Source organism: Petaurus breviceps, unplaced genomic scaffold (genome assembly GCF_028583685.1).
Source record: "Petaurus breviceps papuanus isolate PSGF00001 unplaced genomic scaffold, PetGlider_PUasm1.0 90779, whole genome shotgun sequence".
NCBI lineage: Eukaryota > Metazoa > Chordata > Mammalia > Diprotodontia > Petauridae > Petaurus > Petaurus breviceps.
In genome coordinates, this window is record NW_027187344.1 from 11474286 (window position 1) to 11499552 (window position 25267).

At 38.9% G+C, this 25267-nt stretch overlaps 1 protein-coding gene across 2 annotated transcripts in view; it reads right to left on the minus strand.

Moving 5' to 3' along the window:
- Positions 1-4566: 4566 nt before the first annotated feature.
- STXBP1 (syntaxin binding protein 1) overlaps positions 4567-25267 on the minus strand; it is a 103913-nt gene continuing 83212 nt past the window's right edge. Inside the window, exons 14-20 of one of the 2 annotated variants that reach the window (XM_069069555.1) lie at positions 23572-23710; positions 22639-22748; positions 21445-21546; positions 18646-18731; positions 16543-16697; positions 14753-14876; positions 4567-6714 (exon numbers count right to left, since the gene is read on the minus strand). In XM_069069555.1, the coding sequence (XP_068925656.1) occupies positions 14767-14876; positions 16543-16697; positions 18646-18731; positions 21445-21546; positions 22639-22748; positions 23572-23710 (702 nt within the window). In that variant the 3' untranslated portion in view covers positions 4567-6714; positions 14753-14766. The remainder of the gene's footprint in view (positions 6715-14752; positions 14877-16542; positions 16698-18645; positions 18732-21444; positions 21547-22638; positions 22749-23571; positions 23711-25267) is intronic. The other variant, XM_069069556.1, reaches the window with a different exon arrangement.

Below are 25267 nucleotides of genomic sequence, written 5' to 3' on the forward strand. Positions count from 1 at the left end.
TTCTCCCCAGCTTACAGTTACATCCTATACCTGCTGGTCCTATCCACCAACTGTCATCCACTTTTGATTTTGCATTCTCTTGGGTTCACTTTGGGTGACAATTAGAAGATCCTGTCATTTCTTGATTACTCTTGCTTTCAGGCAGGATAAGGTCTAGGTATGGTGGCTACTCCAGCTCCCTGGGCTACATGACATGTCTCATTTGATCGTCCAAATACATCCCTAGGGTTGGGTCAGCCTTAAAGCCATTCAAAATTAACTTTCCACTCCCAACTAAATATGCTTATTTATCCAGGTGAAAAGTTCAGATGACCCTTTTGTCTTGACATGTTGGGGAGGTAGAACATATGGGCTATTATTTATATTAGTCTTTACAGCATCAGCAGGCAGAGCTACTTTCTACTTGGTGACCTGTGTAAGTGTCCAGGTACCAGCCCACAAGGTAGAGCCCCACAATGTTTTGTCATCTGTTGTTGATGGCTGCTTTTGCTCCCCTATGGCTAAATCAAGGATTTATTTCTCCTGTTTCTTGTAACTTCTAAAACAGCAGAAATAATGCAAATAAGAATACAAAATAAGACCAATTAGCTTTGACTGCTAAGGTCGTAAAATAAGGCTCCCTTTAATTAAGAGGAAGGCAAAGAATAGGTTTATGGACATTTGTGCTTAATTTTGTCCCTTCATAAGATTTTTCAACACTATATCAATGCAAATGGCTATGAATAATATGGGTTATGTGGGTTTGACCAACAAATATTTTCCTCACAAAGAAAATTTTAAAAGAAGAACTGCTGAATATGCCATTTAGTCTGATTACTTTGTAAAGTCAAGACCATCTTCTCCATAAAGGCATCCCTGACCAGCCCAGTCCACAGTGATTTCTTCTTTCTCTGAGCTTCCACCCTTATTGTCAATATCATTTATTTGGGATTTAGCAGATAGAGGGAACAGGCTTATAAGGACATAGGAGCTTATGCTGGAAGAAACACTTCATGAGATCACCTAGTCCAGGGATTCTTAATCTGGGAATCTCAAACCCTTATTGAGAGACTTCAGAGAGTCCGTGAATTAGGATGAGAAAAATTGTGTATTTATTTCAATATAATTCATTTCCTTTGTAATCCTTTTATTTTATGCATTTAAAACCATTTTTCTGAGGGGTTCAAAGTTTTCAGTAGACTGCCAAAGGGATCCATGACACAAAAAGAATTAAGAACCCTCATTTTACAGATGAAGTTGAGGCCCAGAGGAAAAGGGGCTTGTTCAAGGTCACACAAAAGAGCTGGGACAAAAACCTTGATTTTAGATGTATATGGCTTTGTTTCCCAGATTAGACATATTTTGTATTGCTCCAGAGTGCAGAACTAAGATTAGTAGATGGAAGCAATAATGAGGAACAAATCTGGTTTTAAAACAAGATCGAACTTTCTAACAATCAGGGCTATCCAGCAATTGAGTAGAGACCAGCTTTTCTAACCTCGGCAGGGAGTATGTACAAAGTAATCTTGCATTGGGGTCAAAGGTTGGACTAGGTGACTTTCTGGGATCCCTTTCAATGCTAAAATTATAAAACATATAAACAATCAAATGCTCATTTTGGAGTAGTGAGTATAACATACCACATGCTTGAAAATAATTAAAGTTAGGCAAAGTTAAGACGTGCTGTTTTTGTCCTTTGTTCTGGAAGAGAACAGGGAGGCAATGCCAGGACATGCAAGTAAATTGGATTTAAGTGAGGGAGGGGCTGTGCGAAGTCACCAGCCCCATTTTCTCCTCCAGAGCCATCCAGGCCCAATGGCCAGATATGAATCAGGAATCTCTGAAATTTGTTTTGTTTTGTTTTTCTCTTAAAGACCAGCCTTAACCCTAAATCACTCTGGTCCCAGACCAAGTCACTGTTTGGGCCTAGACTGACTAGGAATGAATGTAAATAACAATTGTTTCTGTTTTGGCCGGAAATCCTGAAGGTCTTCCCCTCCCAGATATATATATATTAAATATATTACATATTTAATATATATTTACATATAAATATAATATAATAAATACAATATAATATAAATTTAATAGATATTTAAAGCCTTAATCACTGAATGGGCACTGCCTCAGTCAGACTGAGATCTGTTAAAGACCTCAGTTTGAAAAGGTCAAGGTCCCACTGCATCCTGGGCATTTCCAGTTGTCCAATGTTAATGACAAACGATAATTCAGTTTTCCCTTTCTAATGCTATGCCTCACAGAGACCCCAAGGGGTGGAAAGATACAACTTCTTTTGCAATAGTCTCCATCCAGGTTTAAGATTTGCATTCAAAGAGAAAATGAGAAATGACAAAGGTGTCATCTTAAACACACAAAACCCATGTATGAACTCTGGGGTCCACTGTTTTTGAAATGGTATTCCCTTTATGGGCATTTGTTCTGTGAAGTTTGGATTCAGTCAAAGGGCTGCTGAGGACCTAGGGGGCCACACATGGCCTTGAGGCCACAGGTTCCCCAGCCCTGACAACTCTTTTTGCTAACTGATCATTATGTCACTTATTTGTAGGGCCTGAATTCTTTCTACAAGCACTTCTGGGACATCTACCTCATGTCCAGCACTGTACTGGGTACTCCATAGTGGAGAACCAGGAAGTGGGAGACATAATCCATGATTTAATTGGAGGGAATGACAGGAGTATGGTATGGGGAACAAGTAAGCAAGGGGGATAGAATATGATTTAGAATACAATTCCAAGCCTAAGTACAGAAATACTTTTGTCCTGATTCTTCTTTTCTTCTCATGGATGGGATCAGGATTGGGATAGAGATTCTAGTACATTCATGTTATCAACTCAATGCCATCCCTGTGATCTGTAAATCTCAACTTTTGGTAGCAGAGCCAGATGTTTGTGAGAAACTTCAGCCCTATAAAGTATAAGTCTAACATCCCTCTGTGCCATTTAAGCATTTATTTAATTTAAAAACTCCATTGATAATCTGCTTGATGTAAAGCCTTGAGATAGGTGCTGTGGGAAAGAAAAAGATGAATGGGACATGGTTTTTGCCCTGAACGAGTAACACACATGAAATGGCAGAAGAAATAAAGGGGACAGTATACAAGGTATGACCATAAAGTTAATGAGACTGATTAACAAAAAATGAGAATGAACACATTACTGTGAGTCTTGTTCAAAGCCTTTTTCCCCAGAAGCCCATAAACTCATTCCACTGATGCTGTTATGCTCAAAACATTTTGAAGGTCTCCTTTGGGAATTGCTTTCAGACCCAGTTTAAAACTGCACAAAAAAATCCACTTTTTTTGTTTTTTAGTTACACCTCATTTGTGACCCCAAACATTATGAACCAGTTTTTTCAATGACTACCCCCTTTTCACCAGACTTAGGTAGCTCTGAATGATTCTTTCTATTTGTTAAAACAAAAGGGATTAACATTTTCTATTATCAAGTAAATTCAAAAGGAAGGCAGCTCTTTTGTCTAGGGCTCAAATAGAGGATGGAAATTTTTATAAGATATTTAAAGTTTTGTTTTTGTTGTTTAAAATACATCTATTGGGATTTGGGGAGACTGGATATCTGAGTTTGGGGCAAAAAAAATGAAAGAAGCAAAAAGAGACCAGAAGAAATCAGGGAAATGCCACCATGAGATCCAGGGGGGAAAATAAGTGGGAAAAGAAAAATAAAGGCCCACGAAAAATAACTGGGAATAAATAAAGGGCTCCTCAAACCCTTCTACTGACGTTTACTTTACAATAAACATTGGTACAAACAAGGCTCCTTAGGACTACCAGTTTGAAGGCCATCACAAACTTTTTTTTTGTTTTTGTTTTTTGGAGGGAGGAGGGCAGGGCAATTGGGGTTAAGTGACTTGCCCAAGGTCACACAGATAGTATGTGTTAAGTGTCTGAGGCCAGATTTGAACTCAGGTCCTCCTGATTCCAGGGCCAGTGCTCTATTCACTGCACCAACTAGCTGCCGCACATCATAAACTCTTAAGAAGTAAAAGAACAAGTTCGAATCACAAAAAAACTGGAAACTTGGATATAAATAAAACAGGTCCCAGCTTTGAAAAGGGTTTGTCACACAAATCGTTATGTAGATTGAATGACTTTTCAAGTAACACAGATGTGAGAGGCAGAGGAAGAAGAGGTAGGCCATGTTAACATGTAAAATGATCTGAGCTTATTACAACATTATTATGGCATGAATCTTAACTCGAAAATATTTATAAAGGTTCCTACTTTACAACATGCAGTCTACAAAGAAAGACTGAACATTCTGTACAATGGATATAATGGTTTAGATGAGGCAACTGAGATAATGAAAGTGTATCCTATGTAAAGTACCCAGCTGCTGTTGCAGGCCTTATGATCAACTTTGTGGAGTGATCCTAGATATGATGCAGTTTCTAAAGGGAAAGTACTCCTGTTAGTCTGACTTTGAAAGAGGAAGAAGAGAACACCAGGGTAGAACGCCACAGTGAATCAATTTCCTCCACACAAGGCAGTAACAGAAAAGGAACCTGCCCATTTCCATTCCAAAAGTTAAACAAAACCAGGAGTCACTTCCGTGCGCCATGAATAGGAGCTTATTTATTTCATAGACTTGAGTGCTTTAATACAGAAGAACAGATATAGAGATGATACATGTTTGTGCTTCAACACTTTCAAACACTGAGATTCCAGTAAATCGAGGTAAACAAGTTTCAAGACAGACTAGCTTTTTTTTAAAGTTTTCCTTTTGATAAATTATTTTCATATAAATAACCAACAGAGAAAGGAAAAACAATGTCTAAACAAGATCCCAAAGCATGTACACTGCTATTTCAAAGGAAGAGAAACAAAACCAAGGGCAAAGTTAAAAAAAAATCAGTGCAAATGTTTATAGCTTTTGCCCTAAAGGGAAAAAACAGCTTCAAAAAGGATAAGGAGGAATGGAAGAGACAAGTCCAATAACGAAGAAGGGGCAAAGAATTGATTCTCTCAGTGCAAAGGGAAAGTTTCAATGCCTTAGGAAGATAAGAAAACACCATAATGCATCTAAGAGGGAGAGAAGAAAGTCATCTGAAAGGAAAGGAAGAAGGCTTGCAATTAAGCTACCATACATCAAGCTTGCAACAACATCACAAGACACATTAAGTAATATACACACAATCGGCTGGAATGAAGGGATGAGGGGCTGCTGGGTCTGGGGAACCTGGGGACTCCCACTGCCAGAACATTTCACTACTGGACAATGATGGCAGAAACAGATAATGTGCACTTGGCAGGGTTGAATGCAAAGCGGCACAGTCTCCAGACTCATGATAAGACTGCCTTGTTTTGTTTTAGAGTAAAGTTCAATACAAGGTGAAAATGGCCTTATTTGCATTTTTAAAATTCTCACAAGCATGATGTCATCTGAACTCACACTATGGAAAATCAATTATTGTACATGAAACTGAAGATTTCTGGAAAGGGATTTTGTTCACTGGGCACATGGGCTATAGACAAAACCTGCATCAATAATTTATCTGATGCACCTGTTCTGCAGATAAGTGGGACTCAAGGACCTTGCTTTGTGGAATAAACCAGAATCTTTTCCATCATTTTCTCCATCAAGTTTGACCCTAATGAGAATTAGGTATTTATCTTTTGTAAGTATGCCTGGATAAGGGAGATTTGGGTCCAGGTCACTTTGAACTCCTAAGAAGATTAAATAAGACTATGGTTTTGGTTCAGTTAACCAGCCTGGGGATCTCTGACGTGTAAATTTAAAATCCCAAGAAAACAGTTTTCCTTTCTGAGTAAATATGAATTATCAATGAGAGCCACATTCCTTCCTTCAACTTACACAGCACTGTGTAAGAGGTGCAGTACATCAGAGGACAGATGTGGCAGCACCCTTCTAGGCAGAAAAAGATACTGTCTGGTGCTATAGCCTCAGACAGCCTCACCCTGGGACTGTAGCTGTACCCCTGGGAGACATCAGGTGCTGGGTAAAGTGGAGGGTCATGTTCTCCACATGACCAAGCAGATGTCACCTGATCTCTACTTCCAAGTACATCTGGATCAAAAGAGACAATGAGGAGTGAAAAGTGGGGGGAAGACAAAGTATCAATCTGCATTTTAACATATTCCAAGAACACAGAAAACTCTACAGTAAGGAAAAAATGCCCAACAAGAATGGGAACAATTCTACCTGCATCCACCCCCACCCCCAGGAAAAAAAAAGAAATTTTAAAAACCAAATTTCTACCTATCTGTTTTCAAGCAGTTTCCACATAGAGCATTCATGTTGCACTGGGGTAGGGATAAACTCACAATGCCATACGTAATGGAGGGAGGAAAAGAGAGGTGTCCAGTCATCACAGTCTGAAAATCTTGTTAGCAGTACATCACTTGAAAATGAATTTCTCTTTGTGAGATGCATACATACTCTGCTCTCTTTTATATAAACACAATGCATTATTTCCCTTTGTTTTAAACAAGAAGAAGGCTTCATCAAACACAAGACCAAAGAGGGAAAGCCAGGGCGTGCAGTGGGGACTGATGGAAGATGAGAACGGGTACTGCAAAGTAACACCTAAGACCAGCCATAGGAAGCTGCCGAGAGCCATGAAGATTATCACTTTTTGGAGGGGTGGTTTGGTTATTTTAACTGGTGATTTCTTCATCTGTTTTATTCAGTTTCTTCAGCGTGTCCAGCAGTTTCTGTGGGGTAAGGATGTGTGTGGCTCCTGGGGAAGGCATATTAAAGAAAAACAAAGTAAGTCTTCTCAGAAAGGCACTGGCCTTCAGATAGCTTTCTGCTCTTCAATTCTAGATACCTGGACCTGTTAGACAAGGGGCACAGGTTGCTTTTCCACCCCCACCCCCACCCTGGTCTTGATATAAATAAAGGCTTAGAGGGGTTTGGGTTAGGGACAGTTTCAAAATATTTGTGGGAAGCTTTTTTGGGAGGAAGAAAGAACTCCTTAGTTCAGGCAGAAATTGGGACCACACCCAGGAGTAAAGCTTATTTCCCATTAAGTTGCTCAACATATGCTATCTTTGTCTCTGTGAAACAGTGACTCTATGGCACTTCCTCTTTTGAATACCACAGTGAAGCCAGAATTGAGGGCTCTACATTTTTTTTGAAGAAATACCAGACACTACACGGGAAAAAGAGCTAGTGGGGGTTGGGTGAAGAGGCTGACAAGTGTGAGGACCTGAGGGATGGGAAGGGGCACTCTCTGGGATCCAAATAATAGGCGCCACCATGGAATTGTTGGTGGGACCTCAGGTGTGCAGGGGAGGGGAGCTTGAGTACCTGAGGTCTTACCTTGAAGATACCGCGCATTGTTAGAGATTGGAAATGCTTGCAAAAATTTAAGCCTAATGGAATTATATATACTTCTACTGCAAAAAAAAATAAATTAAAAGAAATGAAGGCCTTTTTAATAAGGAGAGAGAGAGCTCTAAGTGAGGTTAAAAAAAGATGCATGGATTGTGTGTTTTGGACATGGACCAAACAGAAGAGGAGTGATTGCGAGCAGCAGAGTGGTGTGTGGAGCATGAGGACTGCATGCATGCAGCAGTGGGCTTCAAAGAAAGATATCCCGGGTGGGAGAGAAGGAAATAAAAGCTGTCCGTACTTGAAAATGTGCCTCCCAAGAGACATGGGGAAAGGAAAGAGGGCAATCACAGGTGTAAGGAGGGAGAGAAAGCTACTGGAAGCCAGATTTATCCCCAGGAATTGGCAAAGGAGTTATTTAGAAGGATCGTGGGTCCTTATGCCTTTGACTGCCACTCACAGAGTTGTCCTGCAACTGTGACAGAGCAGAAGTACCTCCGACTAGAAAGCTTCCACCTCCCTGGCTAGTCTAGGGATTGGTGCAGGGAGGGGGCAGTAGAAGAAAGGGCACGTTGGAAATGGGAACAGGCAGAGAAGGAGAAAACCTGCACAACCTATTCTCAATAGAAGCCTCTCCCAGCTCATGGCACACCATTCTAGGCCCCCAGGCCTTGTTCTCCTGTATCAATCCTTGCTATTTCCAAGAAAGACTGGCTGAAAAAAATGCTCTGCTCAAGACACTGAGTTCACTCACTGATCTACAAATCTTAAGAACCTGAACTGAACATACCAGCTTCAGAAATGCCACCAGATATATTTGGAGGGCTCTTTCTTCCAAAGTACTTTCATGTATATGACCCTGTGATGCCCTTAACATTTCTGAGAGATATGGAGGGACAGCTCTTATGATCCTTATGTTACAGAGACATAAAATGAGAAACCGTTTAAGTGACTTATACAAGGATACACCATGAATTAGTGGCAGATCTGAGACCAAAAATTATAACTGTACTGACACTTAAAGTTTGTAAAGCACTTAACAGCCATGAACTCATTTTACTCAAACAAGAGCCTTACATTCTCAGTCTAATGCAGTCAATGTACATTTTTTTAAAAGTTGAGTATGTATATAATTCTACAATCATTTTATCAAGGAAGCATCTTATGGCTGGAAGAAAAACAATCTATGAGGAATTTTGAAAGGTAGTAATAATTGAAAGGTAGCATTTTTAGGGAACAGGAAATCTTTCTGCTTAGTTTTCTCCATAGCTGCTTGCTCATAAATACAGAAGCTAGGGGCTCCTAAGTTAAGATTTTTTTTTCTAGTGCTGGTTGTTGACCTAAAGTGATATACATGAAGCCTTTTGCCTAGCCAGAGTTCCTAGTCTTACCTATTCCTGAATAAAAGTTAGATTGCTAAAACTAGGAAGAAACTGTCTCAGGTATTAAAGTAAGTCAGGTAAATGCCTTTAATCCACTTGGATCTTCTTTACCAATTCTTCCAGAATTCAAATTTATCTAAGTCACATAGTAGTTAGTTTTAAAATTCCCATTTCTGGATGGGTTTAACACTTTTGTTGGTGATGCTTATTATTTAATAACATTGCGAATGATTTCATTTTGTTTTGTAGTCCAAGTCTGGAATTGAGACTGCCAATAGGTTACAGAGTGGTCTATTGGGGTAGCAGCATCAACCCCTAGTCAAAAAAATTATTAAATACACCTATACAAATATCTGATTTGCTGAAAAACTTTAGTATTTAAGGATGCAATCAAGCCACATGGTCTTGTCTATCAATGTGACAGATCTATGTGCTCTCTTGTCCCTTAATTCTACTATACCCTTCTAGTTCTAATTCAGAATTCAGAGGTAACCCTGCTAATGCTCCTCTAGAATACAGTAATTAACTATTATTTACAAACTGACTTGTGGCTTATAAAACACTTTACATACACCATCCTATTTGATCCTCACAACATTCCCCCTGCGAAGTAAGCCATACAAATATTATCTCCCTTTTACAGACTGAGGAAACTGAGGCCCAGGGAGATGCTATATAAATAGCAGAGTGGAGATTTTAACTCAGGTTTTAGGTTTCCCGATGCCACTGCTCAAACACTGAAGTAACTTTTCTAATTTGAGGTTAACTTTTGTCTCAAATTATTTGAAGACTGTGGGATGAGGACAGTGATAAACAAAAACTAGGTCTACACCCACCAAATTCATTCTATTTATGTCCTAAAACAAATCCGAATGACTTTAAATGTTCTAAAAATGCTGGGCTTGAGACATAAGTGTAACACCCACAAAATTCTACTTTTCAACTGTTCCTCTCTGGGCAGTATGCTTATATTCATTCCAAAACCTGGGAAAAGTATTTGTAAATGGCAGCTCCTGAATTCAGATGTGTGACTTTCACTGAAAAAAAATAAAGAGCTTGTGCCAAAGATAGAATTATAACAAAATGCTTTTTAAAACATACATACAAATCCAACCAAAAATACTGTATTTCCCAAGATGACAGTTTAATGAGAATGGTTTTGAGATTATCCAGACCCCTTGATTCTCCCAATTTTGCATCTAATCACCTCAGTCTTTTCATTAGGCGTTAAACTCTTCATGATTGAGTATCCACAGGGTACATAGGGTACAGAATCAAATTAAATCTTTATTTGGCTTGTCAGACTATCTGGTAAGATGTTTAGTGGAAATGAAATAAAGCAGGGACATTACTTATGGGTTCAAACACCCAAGCTGACTCCACCATTAACACAGATAAAGGCTAAGTCAGCTCTGGCTACAGAAGAACAAGGAGAAGAAACAACAGATACTCAACACTCTTCCTCAAACCTATAAACAATGCCTGTCTGAATTATGGCTTCATAGTCATTCATTATAAACAATGTCTTTTTTACATCTAAATAATTTTAATAACTAAAATTTAAGTGGAGAAAAATACAGGCAAATTAAGTTTTAGTCTAATTTTTGGTCACCAGGACAACCACAAGAAAGGGGTATATCAGATTAAAACCACTTTCCCTGACCCAATTAGTGCTAGGAAGTTCATGGCAACAGGGTAGGTAGGTGGCAAAGTAGAGAGAGCACCAGCCATGAAGTCAGGAGGACCTGAGTTCAAATCCAGCTTCAGACACTTATTTAAATGTGACTTTGGGTAAGTCACTTAACCCCAATTGCATAAAAAGAAGGTTTATGGCAATATGCTTTCTTTCTCAATGTTTCCAAAAATATATACACTCTCTCAAATCATTTTAGAAGCAGAGAATATAAAATTTTCTCATGTTCTCTGGTGGCAGTTATAAATCTCTATAGAGTTTAGCAAAAAAGATGTACTTTGCAAATGAAAGGCTCCTTCTAAGACAGAAAATTCTGTCCCAAGAGAATCCATAATAAATCACTATCAGAGTCACTGTATTTTTACTTCTTGTGCCCATCTTCCAAAATTCAATTCTCAAAAATTTGGAAGCTCTGATTATAAGAATTTCTTAAATTCTACAAATTATTCACCATGGCTATAAAGAGCAGCTTCTTTCTAACACTCACCACCCCCAAAAATCTTAAAATACGACTTTCAGCAAATGCTATCCACCTACTTGCCATCTGCATACTATATATCTCTAATTAAGAACTCATCAATGTACTTCTATAAACTAGACTTAAAATAATTGCTCCCATTTTCAAGCCTACCGGAGGAAAGAAAATTAAGACACTTAGTGACCAATCAACCAACAATAACATAACCATCCCCGTTTTTCAGTATCATAATAACCTATTTCCACTGTACTGCCAGAGTACTGCCAAACTCTGCCCAGACAGTAATAGAAACAGAATGATAAGAACTGGAAGCTGAACCTCTTTATCTCAAGAACCACCCCACTTTTGAACAGTCTAGAGGTACAGCAGAAATAAACATGCTTGCAACCCTCTTCTAATGTGATTTAGCTGGGGCATAACCATTCTCACTGAAAATTGATAAATGGTAAATGGAATTTTATGGTATGTGCCAGATTCTGTGTAACTACAGGAATGAATGAAAGGAAAGTGAATTACAGCAGAGAAGTCAAACGAGCAGGGCCCTTGGACCACAATACTCCTGACTGCCTTCTGAATTACATTACAGCATAACTGGAATATACTTGAGAAAATAAATAAAAATACAAAAGAACAGAGATAATGTTAATATGTGGTTTTTCTAAGTCAATATGCATTCCACAGAGATCCTTATGGATACTAGTGGCCTTATTTTCTATTTAAGTTTGACACTGAATTACAGCCTGTTAGGGCTTAAAGGGATTAGAGCTGGGAAGTGCCTTACAGGTCACTTAGCCCAGCCCCTTCATTTTACAGACAAGGGCATCAAGGCCCAGAGGTAAACTGCCTTGCCTAAGAAGGCGCTGTAAGTCAGTAGGAGAAATAAGCACAGCCTCCAAGTTTCCTGACTGCCATCACTCTTTGCATTCATTTGATTACTCCCCAGGGATGGGGGTTGTTTTATGGTTTGCTAAAGCTATTTAGCTTCCTATACACTATATTCCAGCTATTAACAGGCTGATCTCCACAGTCACAGAAACTGTAGACTTAGGGTTGGGATGGGTCTTGGAGGTCACTGAAAATTCAACTACCTCATCTCATAGTGAAGAGATGAAGACCCAAAGAAGCAAAACAACTTGCCCAAAGTCACAAAAGTTAGAACTAGATCCTTGGCCCCCACTGGAAGGAAGGCAATGTGAGAGAAGAGCAATTTCATGTAACTGGATCTTTTTATGTGGCTAGAGAACAAAGGAAGTGATTTTAATCTTTAAGAAACACAATGGGATGGGGCAGCTAGGTGACTAGAGCACCAGCCCTGAAGTCAGGAGGACCTGAGTTCTAATCCAGCCTCAGACACTTGACACTTACTAGCCATGTGATTTTGGGCAAGTCACTTAACCCTAATTGCCCTGCCTTCCCTCCTCCAAAAAGAAAAAAAAAAAGAAATACGAGGTAGCTAAGTGGTATAGTGAATAGGGTGCCAGGCCTAGAGTCAGGAAGACTCCTGTCTCTAAGTTCAAATTTGGCCTCAGACACATATTAAGTAACTGTGTGACTCTGGGCAAGTCACTTAATTCTGCCTCAATTTCCTCATCTGTAAAATGAGCTGGAGAAGGAAATGATAAATCCCATCAGTATCTTTGTCAAATAAAACAAAACAAAAAGAAAATGGGAACATGACTAAAATGACTGAACAATAACAACATGCCATCACTGTTTTAGCATTCTTCAATTTAAGCTCTCTCTTTAAACACATTCTCTCACCTCACCCCCATCTCCAAGCTCTTGGCAAGGTCCATTGATTTCACCTTTGCAACATCTCCTGGATAAGCCCCTTTCTCTCCAGTGACACTGCCGCCACTCTCACACAGCCTGGATTACTGCAATAGCCTGCTGGGTGGAGGAGGGGGGGTCTGCCTGCCTCACGTCTCCCCCCACTCCAGTCCAGCCTCCATTCAGCTAGTAAGCTGATCTTTCTAAAGCTCAAGTCTGACCATGTCACCTTCCCCTCCTGATATATCAATAAATCCCACTAGTTCCCTATCACCTCCAGGGTCAAATATAAAATCCTTTATTTGGCACTCAAAGCCCTTCATAACCTGCCCTCCCCCAGCTTTCCAGTCTTCTTACACCTTACATCTCCCCACATAACCTATGATCCAGTGACACTGGCCTCCATTATCGCACTCTGGGCATCTTCTCTGGCTGTCCTCCACACCTGGAATGCTTTCCCTCCTTATCTCTGCCTCCTGGATTACCCGGTTTCCTTCAGGTCCTAGGTAAAACCCCACTTTCTGCAGGAAGTCTTTTCCTATCCCCCTTAAATCCAGCACCTTCCCTTTGTTGGTTATTTCCAATTTATACTGTATCCACCTTACTTACACAGTTACTGTTTGTATGTTTTCTCCCCTGTGTACTCCTTAAGAACAGGGATTATCTTTTGGCTTTCTTTGTATTATAGCTGCTTAGCACAGTGCCTGGCACACAGGAGGAACTTAATAAATGTTTACTGACTAAGTGGTGTGAGACAGATTTAAGAATATAATTCTTCACTTAGTGTTCTGAGAGATTAATATTGGGGGCAACCTGAATCTGGGAGCTGGAGGTGAGAGAGAGGTTTAATGGTATCAGAAAAGCAATCTAAACCTTTGCACATTGACTCTACCCCAAACCATGGCTGCTATACAATTTCTTTCATCCTTTAGGACTTGGAAAACAAAGTTGAATACAACACTCAATTATTTCTGTTAATGGAAAGTGGGGAAAAAAGAGACAACTGAAACACAGAGAAAATACCCAGGCTCCTCCCAATCCAAATATTTTATTACAACTACTACTAAGCAACAAGATATATCTGAGTTTCAAATATGTCCCCTTCCATATTCCAGTGAATAACTCAAGGAAAAAAAAGCAAGGAATATAGATTATCTACCAAATCAATAATATACTTCTAAATAACTGAGAATCAATTGTGCATCTAGGATTATGGAGGAAGCTGAGAATACTTTTCATATCTATATATAGGTAAGAGAGAAACTGACCACAAGATCTTTAAATTTCCAAAAGCTATTGAAAAATTTGTATAAGGCAGAAAAAGAAAATGGAATAAATTTTGAGAAATTAAATAATTAAAAAAGCATTCCTTTCCCAGAAGAACATTACAAAACGAGAAACCACTGCATTTACTACTCAGCATCACCAAAGTACACAGTGTCTACAACCCCAGATTACAGGCTCTTCGAAATCATCCTTTGTGATATGTCTCCATCACAAGAAAATAACACTTACATATACCAGCTGTCATCTACCTAGGTTCTGCTATTTATTCTTTTTAATTCCAACAAACCCACCGGCCCTGTACTGATCTGTCTTACATTTACTAACCTAAATATCTATTTCCATCGGTCCACAGGTCCAACTTCCTCCTGAATTAACCTAGGCTTACATTCATAGTCATGTCATAATCAAGAGTTCATGAATTCTTCGGGGGCCTGCCCAATGCCCATAAACCCAAACCTTGACTTGGAGGCTAAGGCATCATGATTCAACTTCTGTTTAACTCCTAGCTCCCTCTAACAGCACTGGAATTCAAATCAGTTAATTTTTAAATTAATAGTCAGTGGACTTCAGCTTTCTAAACTGAGCAGCAGGTAACAAGGTGTGAGGATGTTGGCAAGATTGGGCCCAGAGAGAGAATTTCATAGTGGGAGTTCATGAAGGCAGCACTGGACACATTTTCAATCGGTGTTAAGGACTGCAAGCATTTTCTAGTTAAAGAAAACCAAATAAAAAATAAACTAAAAAGAAAAAAGAAAAGAAAAAGAGTGACGGAATAATCAAAGAAAACCCTTCAGAATAGAAGAGTTTCTTTTCTTTAATAAGCTGCTTTTACTTTGTTTCTGGCTCTCACTCCATTGTTGGAGCCTGATCCTCAAAAGATACCCTAGTGGACTCCCTGAAGTCGGGGTGTCTCAGGTCCATGAGAAATTTGGTGGGAGTAAGAATGTGAGTAGAACCTGTGGGAGAACAGAGGCCAGCTGACTGCTTGAACAGAAGTATGTTAAAGGAACATGCCAACTTAGGCCTACATTTTATGCAGCTGATGATGTGTGAAGAAAGCAAGAGACACACAAAGATGATAAGACTACCTAAGAAAATGATATAGCATGCATTATTAGGTGAGCTCATACAGAGGACCTTCTGCTGTTAATGTTAGGCCTCCCCAGAAATTTGTTTGGTCAACCCAAGCTCCCAACTCCCAACTAAATACTTCAAGTAAGACTATTGAAAGGAAGAGGATTTAATACGATGGCCCAGCAGTAAACAGCTTCTGTCCAAAGGAACATTATTTGGGTTATCTTCAAAGGACACTCATGCAATGATTATACAACAGAATCAAGAGCATGTTATTACTAAATGCTACATATCAATGAGGACACGCACACAATCTAAAAGCAAACTTCACTGAGAAATGGCTGATCAGGCAAATGAAGCTTTAGAAGGATTAGGAAAAAGGAGAGGGAGGTGTATAGTTTATTTTAAAAGACTATCAAGCAGTTTACTTCTTCTATCATGTAGAACAAGGTACCTCAGAAATAATTAATATCAGTTTTATCAGATGGGATGTAACAATTTACAAGTGAACTGGCCTTTTTGCCTTTTAGTCTGCCTGCTCTCATGGTCTGGCTAACACTTGAACTCAATTATCCTGGTACAGAAATATCTTTTCTATTTTAGTTAAATACTGTTCACATAAATGTGACTATCAGAACTACCACTAAATTAAAGAGTAGAAACATATTGGGAGAGGTAAACTTTACACACCAACTTAGGTCAGTGCTTTCCCTAATCTAACAACTACCTTGAGAGGTCATGTATGAATGAATAGTAAGGAAACTCTTCTGAATGGGAGAGTGATTGGAATGCAATTCCCCTTCCAGTGTGAAAGGTATTCCTGTCTCCAACATACCTAGAATACTGCCTGAATGTATTTGAATGTTGCTTCTAACAGGTGCTCATTCATAGGCTTGATGACCTCATGGAAAAGGAAGAAGTAGTTTTAGTGGAGTATATGCTGAGGGAATGGATTGCTACTGAAAGGTACCCCAGAGCAAATTCCATTTCATTTTGTTAAGAAAATGAGTTTTCCCAATTTACTGTTCTATAAGTGAACAAAAATAAGGCTCTTGTTATAAGAGCTCCTGAAAGTTTGAGGGAAGAAAAAATAGTCCTTCCCTTTGGCAAAGAACTTCTTTTCCCTCTGACTTTGGAAAAACCAGTAGGAAGGACAGTGAGCATGGCTGGGGGATAATCCAATCTCATGTTTCTCTAAATAGATCTGAAAATTGATGAGACAGGAAGAGGCTTGTTATACCTCATACTAATTTATGTTGATATAGCCAAAGGGAAACCCTAGAAGTCAAACAATAATGCTTCATGTCTTATCTTTAACAACTGCTTGCATATTACAAGATGTTTCCCCTTATTGAAGGGTAATGAGGAAAGATAATAGACATTATATGCACCCTTCCTCAAACTGTGTTTCATGTACTGTCTTCTGAAAATTAGATTTTGCAGGGGGATTGGGGAAGGAGAGGCTTAATGAAACACAAAAGCACAGGATGGTGTCAGAGATTGCTATGGAAATGCCCCCTTCCCGATGGAAAATGCTTCCCTACTCACCTATTAGCACCTCCCACTTTCCATTGGCTTGTGTCACTTCATAAGCACATCGCATCTCATTCAAGCTCACACCTCCAAGGATGAAAATGATGAGGCGAGGACCAGTTCTGTACTCACCAGGGGCCTTGTTCTTATGCCAATGTCCATAGCGGGCACTAGGTAAGAAAGGAGAGACAGATGAGTGTGTGTATATATATATATGTACATGTATGTGTATATATATACACATAGTGAATGAGGGAGACAGAATAAGAGAAAATAATTAAGTCACGAATGTACCCCATTGTTGCATACTTTAAGAATTAACATTATCTTGGGGTGGCTAGGTGGTGCAGTGAATAGAGCACCGGCCCTGGACTCAGGAGGACCTGAGTTCAAATCCAGCCTCAGACACTTAACACAAAACTAGCCATGTGACCTTGCGCAAATTAACCCCAACTGCCCTGCCTTCCCCCCTCCAAAAAAAAAAAAAGAGTTGATCTGCCATTATCCCTTATACAGAATTGTATTCAACAAAACATTATCTATGCCTCAGTAGAAGGAACAGATTCATTGAAACTGAAAGGTTTTGATGTCAAGCTGATTGCTATAACGCTAGACGTTGCCAGCTTGGACATATCTGGTTACTTTGATTCTAACATCACAGTCATGTCTCCCCAATGTCCCGGCTGGTCAGCCACAGATGCCTGGATCACTTTCTCTCCTTCTAGCCTGCCCCCTTCTTGTCACACAGTTGTGGGTTCTGGTTGTAATCCGTCTAACCTGCTCATGTCACTGTTTGGGGTTTTAGATTCTGATCCAGAACTGACTGATAACAGAAGTTGGAAAACTTTTAAAGTCAAACAGTGCCAGAAAGGGTAAGCAATGCTCTGAGAGCCATGAAAAGGTTCAAGGTGCTGACAGAGAATGGGAAAAAAAGGGTTCAGAGGAAAAGAGAGAGGTAGAGAAAGCAAAGACAAGAGAAAAGGAGACAGAGAGCAAAAAGGAGGTGTATATGATGGGAAGTGATAAGGTACCACTAACAAGGTGTCAGGGACTAGCCACACTGTAGTATCAGTGACACAAGTTGTTTACCCATCTTGATTCTTCTCCTGAGACAACTGAAGCTATCATAATAACAGAAAAAAAGAAATAAACATAGCTGCTACGAGACTGCCCAGGGTTTACTGCCTTTTCTCAGGAAGGGTAAACATATTTTCGAGACATAGGAATTAAAAGGCAAAAGAGACTAGACAGATAAAGACAACAGAGGAAAGTCTAGAAATGGTATGTGCTGACAAGACATTATGGAGTTGTATTAAATACTAAATCTATTTTTCTAGACTCTAGAGCAAAGTAAAAATAGAATCCTGAATTTATGGATAAAAAATGAGAAACATCAGAAGAATTATTGAAAAAGACATTCACAGAAAGGATCATACAAGAGTAGAATACATACACTGCTATGAAGAGTTACAAGAACATAAGTAATGGACCCCTCATTATTTAGGCATTTGGGCACTAAACACCAGTTAGTGAATGGAGGCCACTATGACACAAGCCTAGAAAGAATAAGTATGAAGAATAGACCCATGATTTCATACTGAGAAGTCCTTGAGAAGGACACTCTCCCACCCAGGCAGAGTGGCATCCTCTCTGCCATATCCAGCCCTAAGAGAGTAGCCTAAACATTAAGGTTAACTTATGCAGGGACACAGAGCCAATGTGTGTCAGAAGCAGGACTTGAATCCAGGTTCATCTGGCTTCAATGTCAGCTTTCTATCCACTATATACCATATTGCCTCTATGTTACATGCCTGCCCTCCCCCCACATATAATACATTTATTTATTTTATTTTGGGAAATGTTTTATTGGTGTATGTGTTTTTTTAATATCTCTACCACCTCCCAGTGACCTCCCAATCATGCCCCAAGTCTAACATATTTAGTTCATCTAAATTTTCATCAACTTTATGTATTCCAAGAAAAAAAATTATGAGAAAAAGACTCCAAGCAGATGACAATGTTTTGCTTTTCATACCTTAACAACAGAATGACTACATGAAATCCCACTAGGAATGGACATTTATTCCTCCACTTCTTCCTTCAGGTGTTTTTACATACCTGACAGCAGTGGTACTGAAAGAAGCTGATGAGCGGGTAGAAATATAGGGGTAGTGCTTGGTATCAAGTTTATCATCAATAGTGTCCTAGAAATAGAAGAGACAGAGAAATCAGTTTATTCAACCTGAGTTGTTTGTATTTTAAGTATGTACATAAGCACATACATACCATATCTATACACACATATACAAATATGTAGCATATATATGTGCATGCACACATGCATATACATATATATGCATAGTTATATCTATTAAACAGGTTTCTTTATGGCATTTGTGACCATTGCCAGGTCTGGAGCAATCCTTGTGTAATCTATGCTGATGTGTTCCTTTAGATGTGGAAATGAAAAGCATCATTTTATCTATTTTTCCCTATCTAAGATACCTCAACATTTTTCTTTCTTGCTTCTACTCTTCTTTAGCTTTCTGTACAAGGGAAAAGACAAGGGAAGAAAGAAAGAGGGGATCCTAGGAAAAAATGGAGGAAGAAATGACTCACACAGTTAAAACACTCAATCTAAGAGACCTCAACAGGTTCTTCTGCAAGAAGATGGCAGATGAAGGGCTACTTATGCAGGAAAAGACTCATGTCCCAGAAGGTTCTAGGAATTGAATTATCTAAGTGGGTAGATTGTCCAATGCCTGGTTTCTCTTCCTTGCTGCCTAAAAATCCATACCACTTCTTCTAAAAGTCATGGCACATCTACAAATTCCATATGGTAGATTAGGAGAAGAGAAACTGATTAACAAAGCAGATCTGAAAATGGAATTAAAACAGCAGAGACAAAAAGATGGGCAGGGCACATATGTGCCACAAAAATATAACTTGACATTCACAGGACTTGCTTCTACTTTTAGGGTTAGGATTTTTTTAAAAAGTAGAGTGGCGGGGCGGCTAGGAGGTACAGTGAATAGAGCACTGGTGCTGGAGTCAGGAGGACATGAATTCAAATCTGGCCTCAGATACTTAACAGAAAAACTAGCCATGTGACCTTGGGCAAGTCACTTAACCCCAATTGCCCTCCAAAAAGCAAAAAAAAAAAAAAGTAGAGTGGCTCACCAGATTTAATTCATTTCAATAAATATTTATATTAAGTACCTCCTAGATCCAGGGCACTGTGTTAGTCACTTGGGGGTAGAAGGCCAAAAATGAAATAATTGAGGCCCTGAAGAAGCTTATACTTGTATACTGAAGAATACAACATATGTGTGCGCACACACACACCCATATATATAAATGAAAGGTATGAGATAGGGAAAAATGATAACTAGAGTGTACTATAAAATTATCTGACCTAAAATATATGTATGGATCATAATACTCATACTATATGTCTAACTCACAGGGATGTTATGAGGAAAGCAATTTGTAAAATTGAAAATGCTATAAAAATGGAAGTAATTATTATTACAGGCATATCCCATCTGACATCATTAACTGGTCAGGAGAAACAACATTTTGAGGGCAGTTAGCTCTACAGATCGGCAATATAAATAGCAGTGATCCAAATGACGTTACAGCAGTCTTTTCTCAGTCTTTATATATATAGTATGAAATATTAATATTATTTTGAAATGAGATTGACTGGGACAAACTTATTCTCCAAATGCTTGTACTACTTTTAGGAACCCCTGTGCTCTCCAGTCCTGATTCTGTCACTACCTTTTTCTGTGACCGTGATCAAGTTACTTCACTTCTCACTTCTCTGGGCCTCACATTCCTTAAATATAAAATTAAAGAACATCTCACATCCCTTCCCAGATCTAACACTTAGGATTCCCCTTGTGTCCTCTGAAGAATTTCTTGACTTAGCACAATGCTTTCACTGACCTCTCTGCCCTTGCACAGACCATCACATCTTCATCTCTGTTAAAATCCTTCTCTTCCTTCAAGACTTACTTTGCTCATTGGACATCTTCTAAATGAGGCTTTTTCTTATCTCTACCCTCATCTCTCCAGGTGAAAGTGATCTCTCTCGGTTCAAATTTTCTGAGAACACTTTATCAAATTACACTTTGTATCATATTTATTTATGTATATATAGGATTCCTCCCAGAAGACTATAGGGTCAGGGACTACATTTTTTTCATCTTTGAATTCTCACACCTAAAATAGTTTTTTGCACATATAGGTACTTAAATGTCCATTGAATGAATGCTATCAGCTTGTCTATTGAATGAAAGCTATCAGTTAACAAAGCACAAATAAAACATCTCTCATTCATACTTCCCTTTTATTACTGTTTTCTGATCCTGGGAATGTACTTAGTTTTTCTGTTTGTTTTTTTCAAACTGTCATTATTTGGGCCTCTGATTTGAAAGCATGTTCACATAAACAACATAAGCTCAAGTTCACATAAACAATTGAACATATATGGAAACCTTGAACAAACATACAATAGTATTTTGGCTGCTTTTTTTTTTTCAAGCAATTGGGGTGCTCTTACTCACTGCGCCACCTGGCCACCCCTAAGCAATTAGGGTTAAGTAACTTGCTCAAGGTTAAACGGCCAGGTGTTTCTGGGTGGGTGCTAAGTGTCTGATTCCAGGTCATCCCAACTCTGGGGCCAGTGCTCTTACTTGCTGTGCTACCTGGCTGCCCCTATTGGCTACTATTCTTTAAGAAAAGAGTAGGCTAAGTGTGAAACAGGTGAAAGGTTCATGTGTCCTTGGATTCAAATCATCATGAAAAAAATTTCATGGTCACTAGTTATATAACCTTGCATCAACTATTATAGAAGGAGAGAAAACTGAACTATCAACAGAAAAGTCATGAACCATGCAGCCCATCACTGACCTCCATAATATCTTTAATCACCGGAGTCCATCGTGAGAGCTGGTAGGTTTGCTCACTGATGCGTTCCTTCCGCTCTGGCTTGCTTCTGCGACGCAAAGTGGACTGAAAACAAAGGATTAGTTTCTTAGTCAGAGGCCCACTTTTGAATTGGATCACATAGAACTCTATGAATTTAGAAAACTCAGAGGAAGCTACAGCACTTTTGGCTTTGAACCAAAGATAACGTTGGTCACTTTTTGCTACTGACCTCTACAGAATGAATGTCTGTGACAAATTATTTAAAGGGGATCAGTCTCCATGTAGAACTGTTAAATGGCAACTGCCCAAATCTGTCCCTCTTGGGAACCTGTAGGGAATTTGACTTTGATGTTCTAATCTAATCACCCAAGTGTTATTGAGCCTAAGGTAACTCCATAGCCACCTGTCACCTCTTCAGAGCTATGAGCAATAAGAAATGTAGGTCAAATACCTAAATCACTCTGTAAATTCTTATAAAAAGCACAGGCAGATAGCCAATAATAATAATACATTGTCCATTACCTACAAAGATAACACTACTGACATCATCACTAGGATCCTAGTTTTCACTTGTTTTTTTCACTGCTGAGGTTGGACTGCCATGGGGCAGTCATACTTGGTCAACTATCTTGAAAATACATACCTACTGTCATGGAGTGAGACAAGAACAGGGGGCAGTCTATGGGATCAAATTTTTGTTTTTATACAGTTTACTGACCTTTCACACTGTAACACTCTAACAAAAAACACACTCCAACAAAAAATGCTAGTCAGTGCACAGAGGTAGATAAATATCTATAAATGTGTTGTAGGCAAGTCTGACAAGCTAAGTTCATAGGAGAGTTTTCTTTTTAAAGTGTTTTTCAAGGTTCCTTGAGATCCAGTGGTTACCTGAGTATAATCCTACTAAGATATTTTGAAACCCTGACTTCCTTGTGGAGATGCTCTTAAGGCTACTGTCAAGGATTTTCAACAGTTTAGAGGTTGAAAAATAATATCAGGATCAACATCAGTAAAATTCCTTAATTCTAATTTTCTAGTTTTATCATTTCAGATGCTGCTGAGCCCAAACAATACCTCACTCTTCCCCAAAGTAGGCAAGGTCACAAAACCTCACTGCTGCCACTCTCAGTATGGGAAATCAATCCCTAAGAAGTTGAGATGTAGGAAACTTACATCTGTAATGATGGGCACTCCCAGGTGGGCCATATTGGTGATGATCTCACTGTCCTCTGGGGGAATCTGTGCATGCTGAATCAGCTTGTTCAGATTTTCTTCAGTGATGCCTAAAAGAACAGTAAGATCCAAACCCAACCATACTGACTTAGAAGAGAATAGCCACTTTAAAAAGAACAAGACTTTTATTTACTTCTAAGGTTTTTAAAAACATTAATAATTTTATTCTCACAAACTGCCTGTGAGAATAGGAAATAAAAATTTATATACTCAATTTAAAAAACTGAAGTGTCCAAAGTTACATACCAGTGATTACAGTTAAAACTAAACAGTCTAAATCCCAAGTTCCCATATTCTACACAGTAGGTTAAATGCTTGTAGAACATCACTACTATTTCAGTCCAAAAGTACTCATTATTTTAACCTCTCTAAAATTTTTCACTATTCCCATATAGCTCTAGTATTTCAATAACTCCTCCTCCTATACAGACATTAGTCTAAATCTGGACAGGACAGTTTTGTTGTTAGTACTTGTATTCTATACTAGGGATACTCAAATGTTGATTAAAATGGTTATATGAAAGCAGAGTCAGAACGCATTTGAGATTCACATTAAACAGCTAGTAAACATGGAACTGACAAAGGCCCAATCTATACATCCTCATTCTCCCCCAGTACCCATTTCTCTACAACATCTTCATCCATTAATATACACTCAGATTCTCAGGTTGCTTTAGCTCTTTATTGATAGCTAAATCATGATATATTTTTTCAAAAGGAAATAACTGGCTATTTCTTACTATTTCCCTTTTCTTTCTTTTTTCTTCTGCTGAACTATTTTCTCCCCTCCTCGCTTCCCCATGCCATGGTGGTCCCACTTTCTATTCTCCATTTTTCCTAGAAAGTGTCTGTTACCCTTCCCGCAACTCCTACCATTTTTCAAGAAGATGTAGAGAAGAATGATGCGGATCTTGTCATAAGTACTGACATTTGCATCCAACAGAATAGGAACAATAGCTCTCATGGGGTCCTTGATCTTCTCCCCTTCAGCATCAGTGCCCATTGCCAGGTCCTACAGAAAACATATACCTTAATGGTATCTTTCTCAGTCATAGCTTGAACATTCCAATAACAGGTCCTTGGAAAGATATAAATTTTGTGGTTGAGATGTATAGTTTAAGTAGCCATAACTAATCTTACAAGATCATACTCTAATAAAATAATCTTTTCCATGGAATTTGGGAAGGTCAGCGAAATCTCAAGAAAAAAGAACAAATGCTACTTTCCAAGGCAATAAGAAGACAAAAATTATCTGCTAAGTTAATTGCTACCAAAACCTTCCATCCTTTCTACTGAATTCCAGGGCACTTACACAGCAGTTCCATCAATCTTAGTTGGGTTTACTCATAAAATTCCCTTTCAAAAAAGGCACAGAAACAACAGAGATTTTGTGCATAAAGGGACACATTTTTTTCACATAAGCAGCTGGGGTGTTTACTGCTGTGAGGTTGCCATGCCTGTCTTGGTGTGCTGGTCCTGTTAACTCAAACACTGCTTGACTTCATGTAGGAACAAAATCACTTTTTGGAGAAGTTTTAGGTGCAGTTTCTATGCCTCTAGTCTTTACTGAATCTTCAACTCTTTTCCTTGGCAGTCAAGTTCTTTTAGAAACAACATTTTGTGTGTCCCAGGATAATAAACTAACTTGAAAACTGCCCCTCCTCCCCCATACCTAGCATACACTTCTACCTCATCTCTGATTCTCAGAACTCTGCTCAGGTAACACCTTCTACATGTATCTTTTCTTGATCCCCCAGCTGTCAGGACCCACCCCTGCTAAAATGTACCTCAGTATTTATTCTGGATATACTTATTTATGTACACTTTTCTCACCTGATAAGATGTAAGTTCCTCGAGGGTAGGGTCTGTTTTATTTTTGTCTTTGTACCCCTGGCACTGTGCCTGGAATATAGTAGTTACCTGACATGCTTACTGAGTGGGTGACTGATTGAAAGATCCTATGTACTTCTGAATTAATATTTCCCCAAAGTCTTTCTGTTTCTTTCTTTCTTTCTTTTTTTTTTTTTAAGCAATCGGGGTTAAGTGACTTGCTCAAGGTTACACAGCCAGTTATTTCTGGGTGTGGTGCTAAGTGTCTGAGCCCGGGATTCGATCTTCAGGTCATCCCGACACTGGAGCTGGTGCTCTTACTCGCTGAGCCATCTGGCCGCCCCTCTTTCTGTTTCTTTCACCCATGAGGCAGTCTAAGCAATTCCCTGAGGGGCTAGTTTGTTATAGTCCTTGGTCTCTGACCATAGACAATATGCATTCTTGGGTTGGATTGGACTAGATGACTTTTGAGATTTTTCAAATCAGGATTATGCAATCCTGGGATTCTCTGAATCCTAGAAAATGATGGATGTTACAAGAAGTGATTCCAACTTCAGCACTTTCTCATCTGCAAAACTACAAAGAGGGTTATAAAGTGGAATTTAGAATGTTCTCAACGATCTTCTCTTTCCTTGGAATCTCTCTTTGGAAATCAAGAATGTATTTAGGTTAGACAGGAATTATTTAATAATGTCATATTTATACAGTATATGATTCCATTCCTTGGAAATTAAGAGTG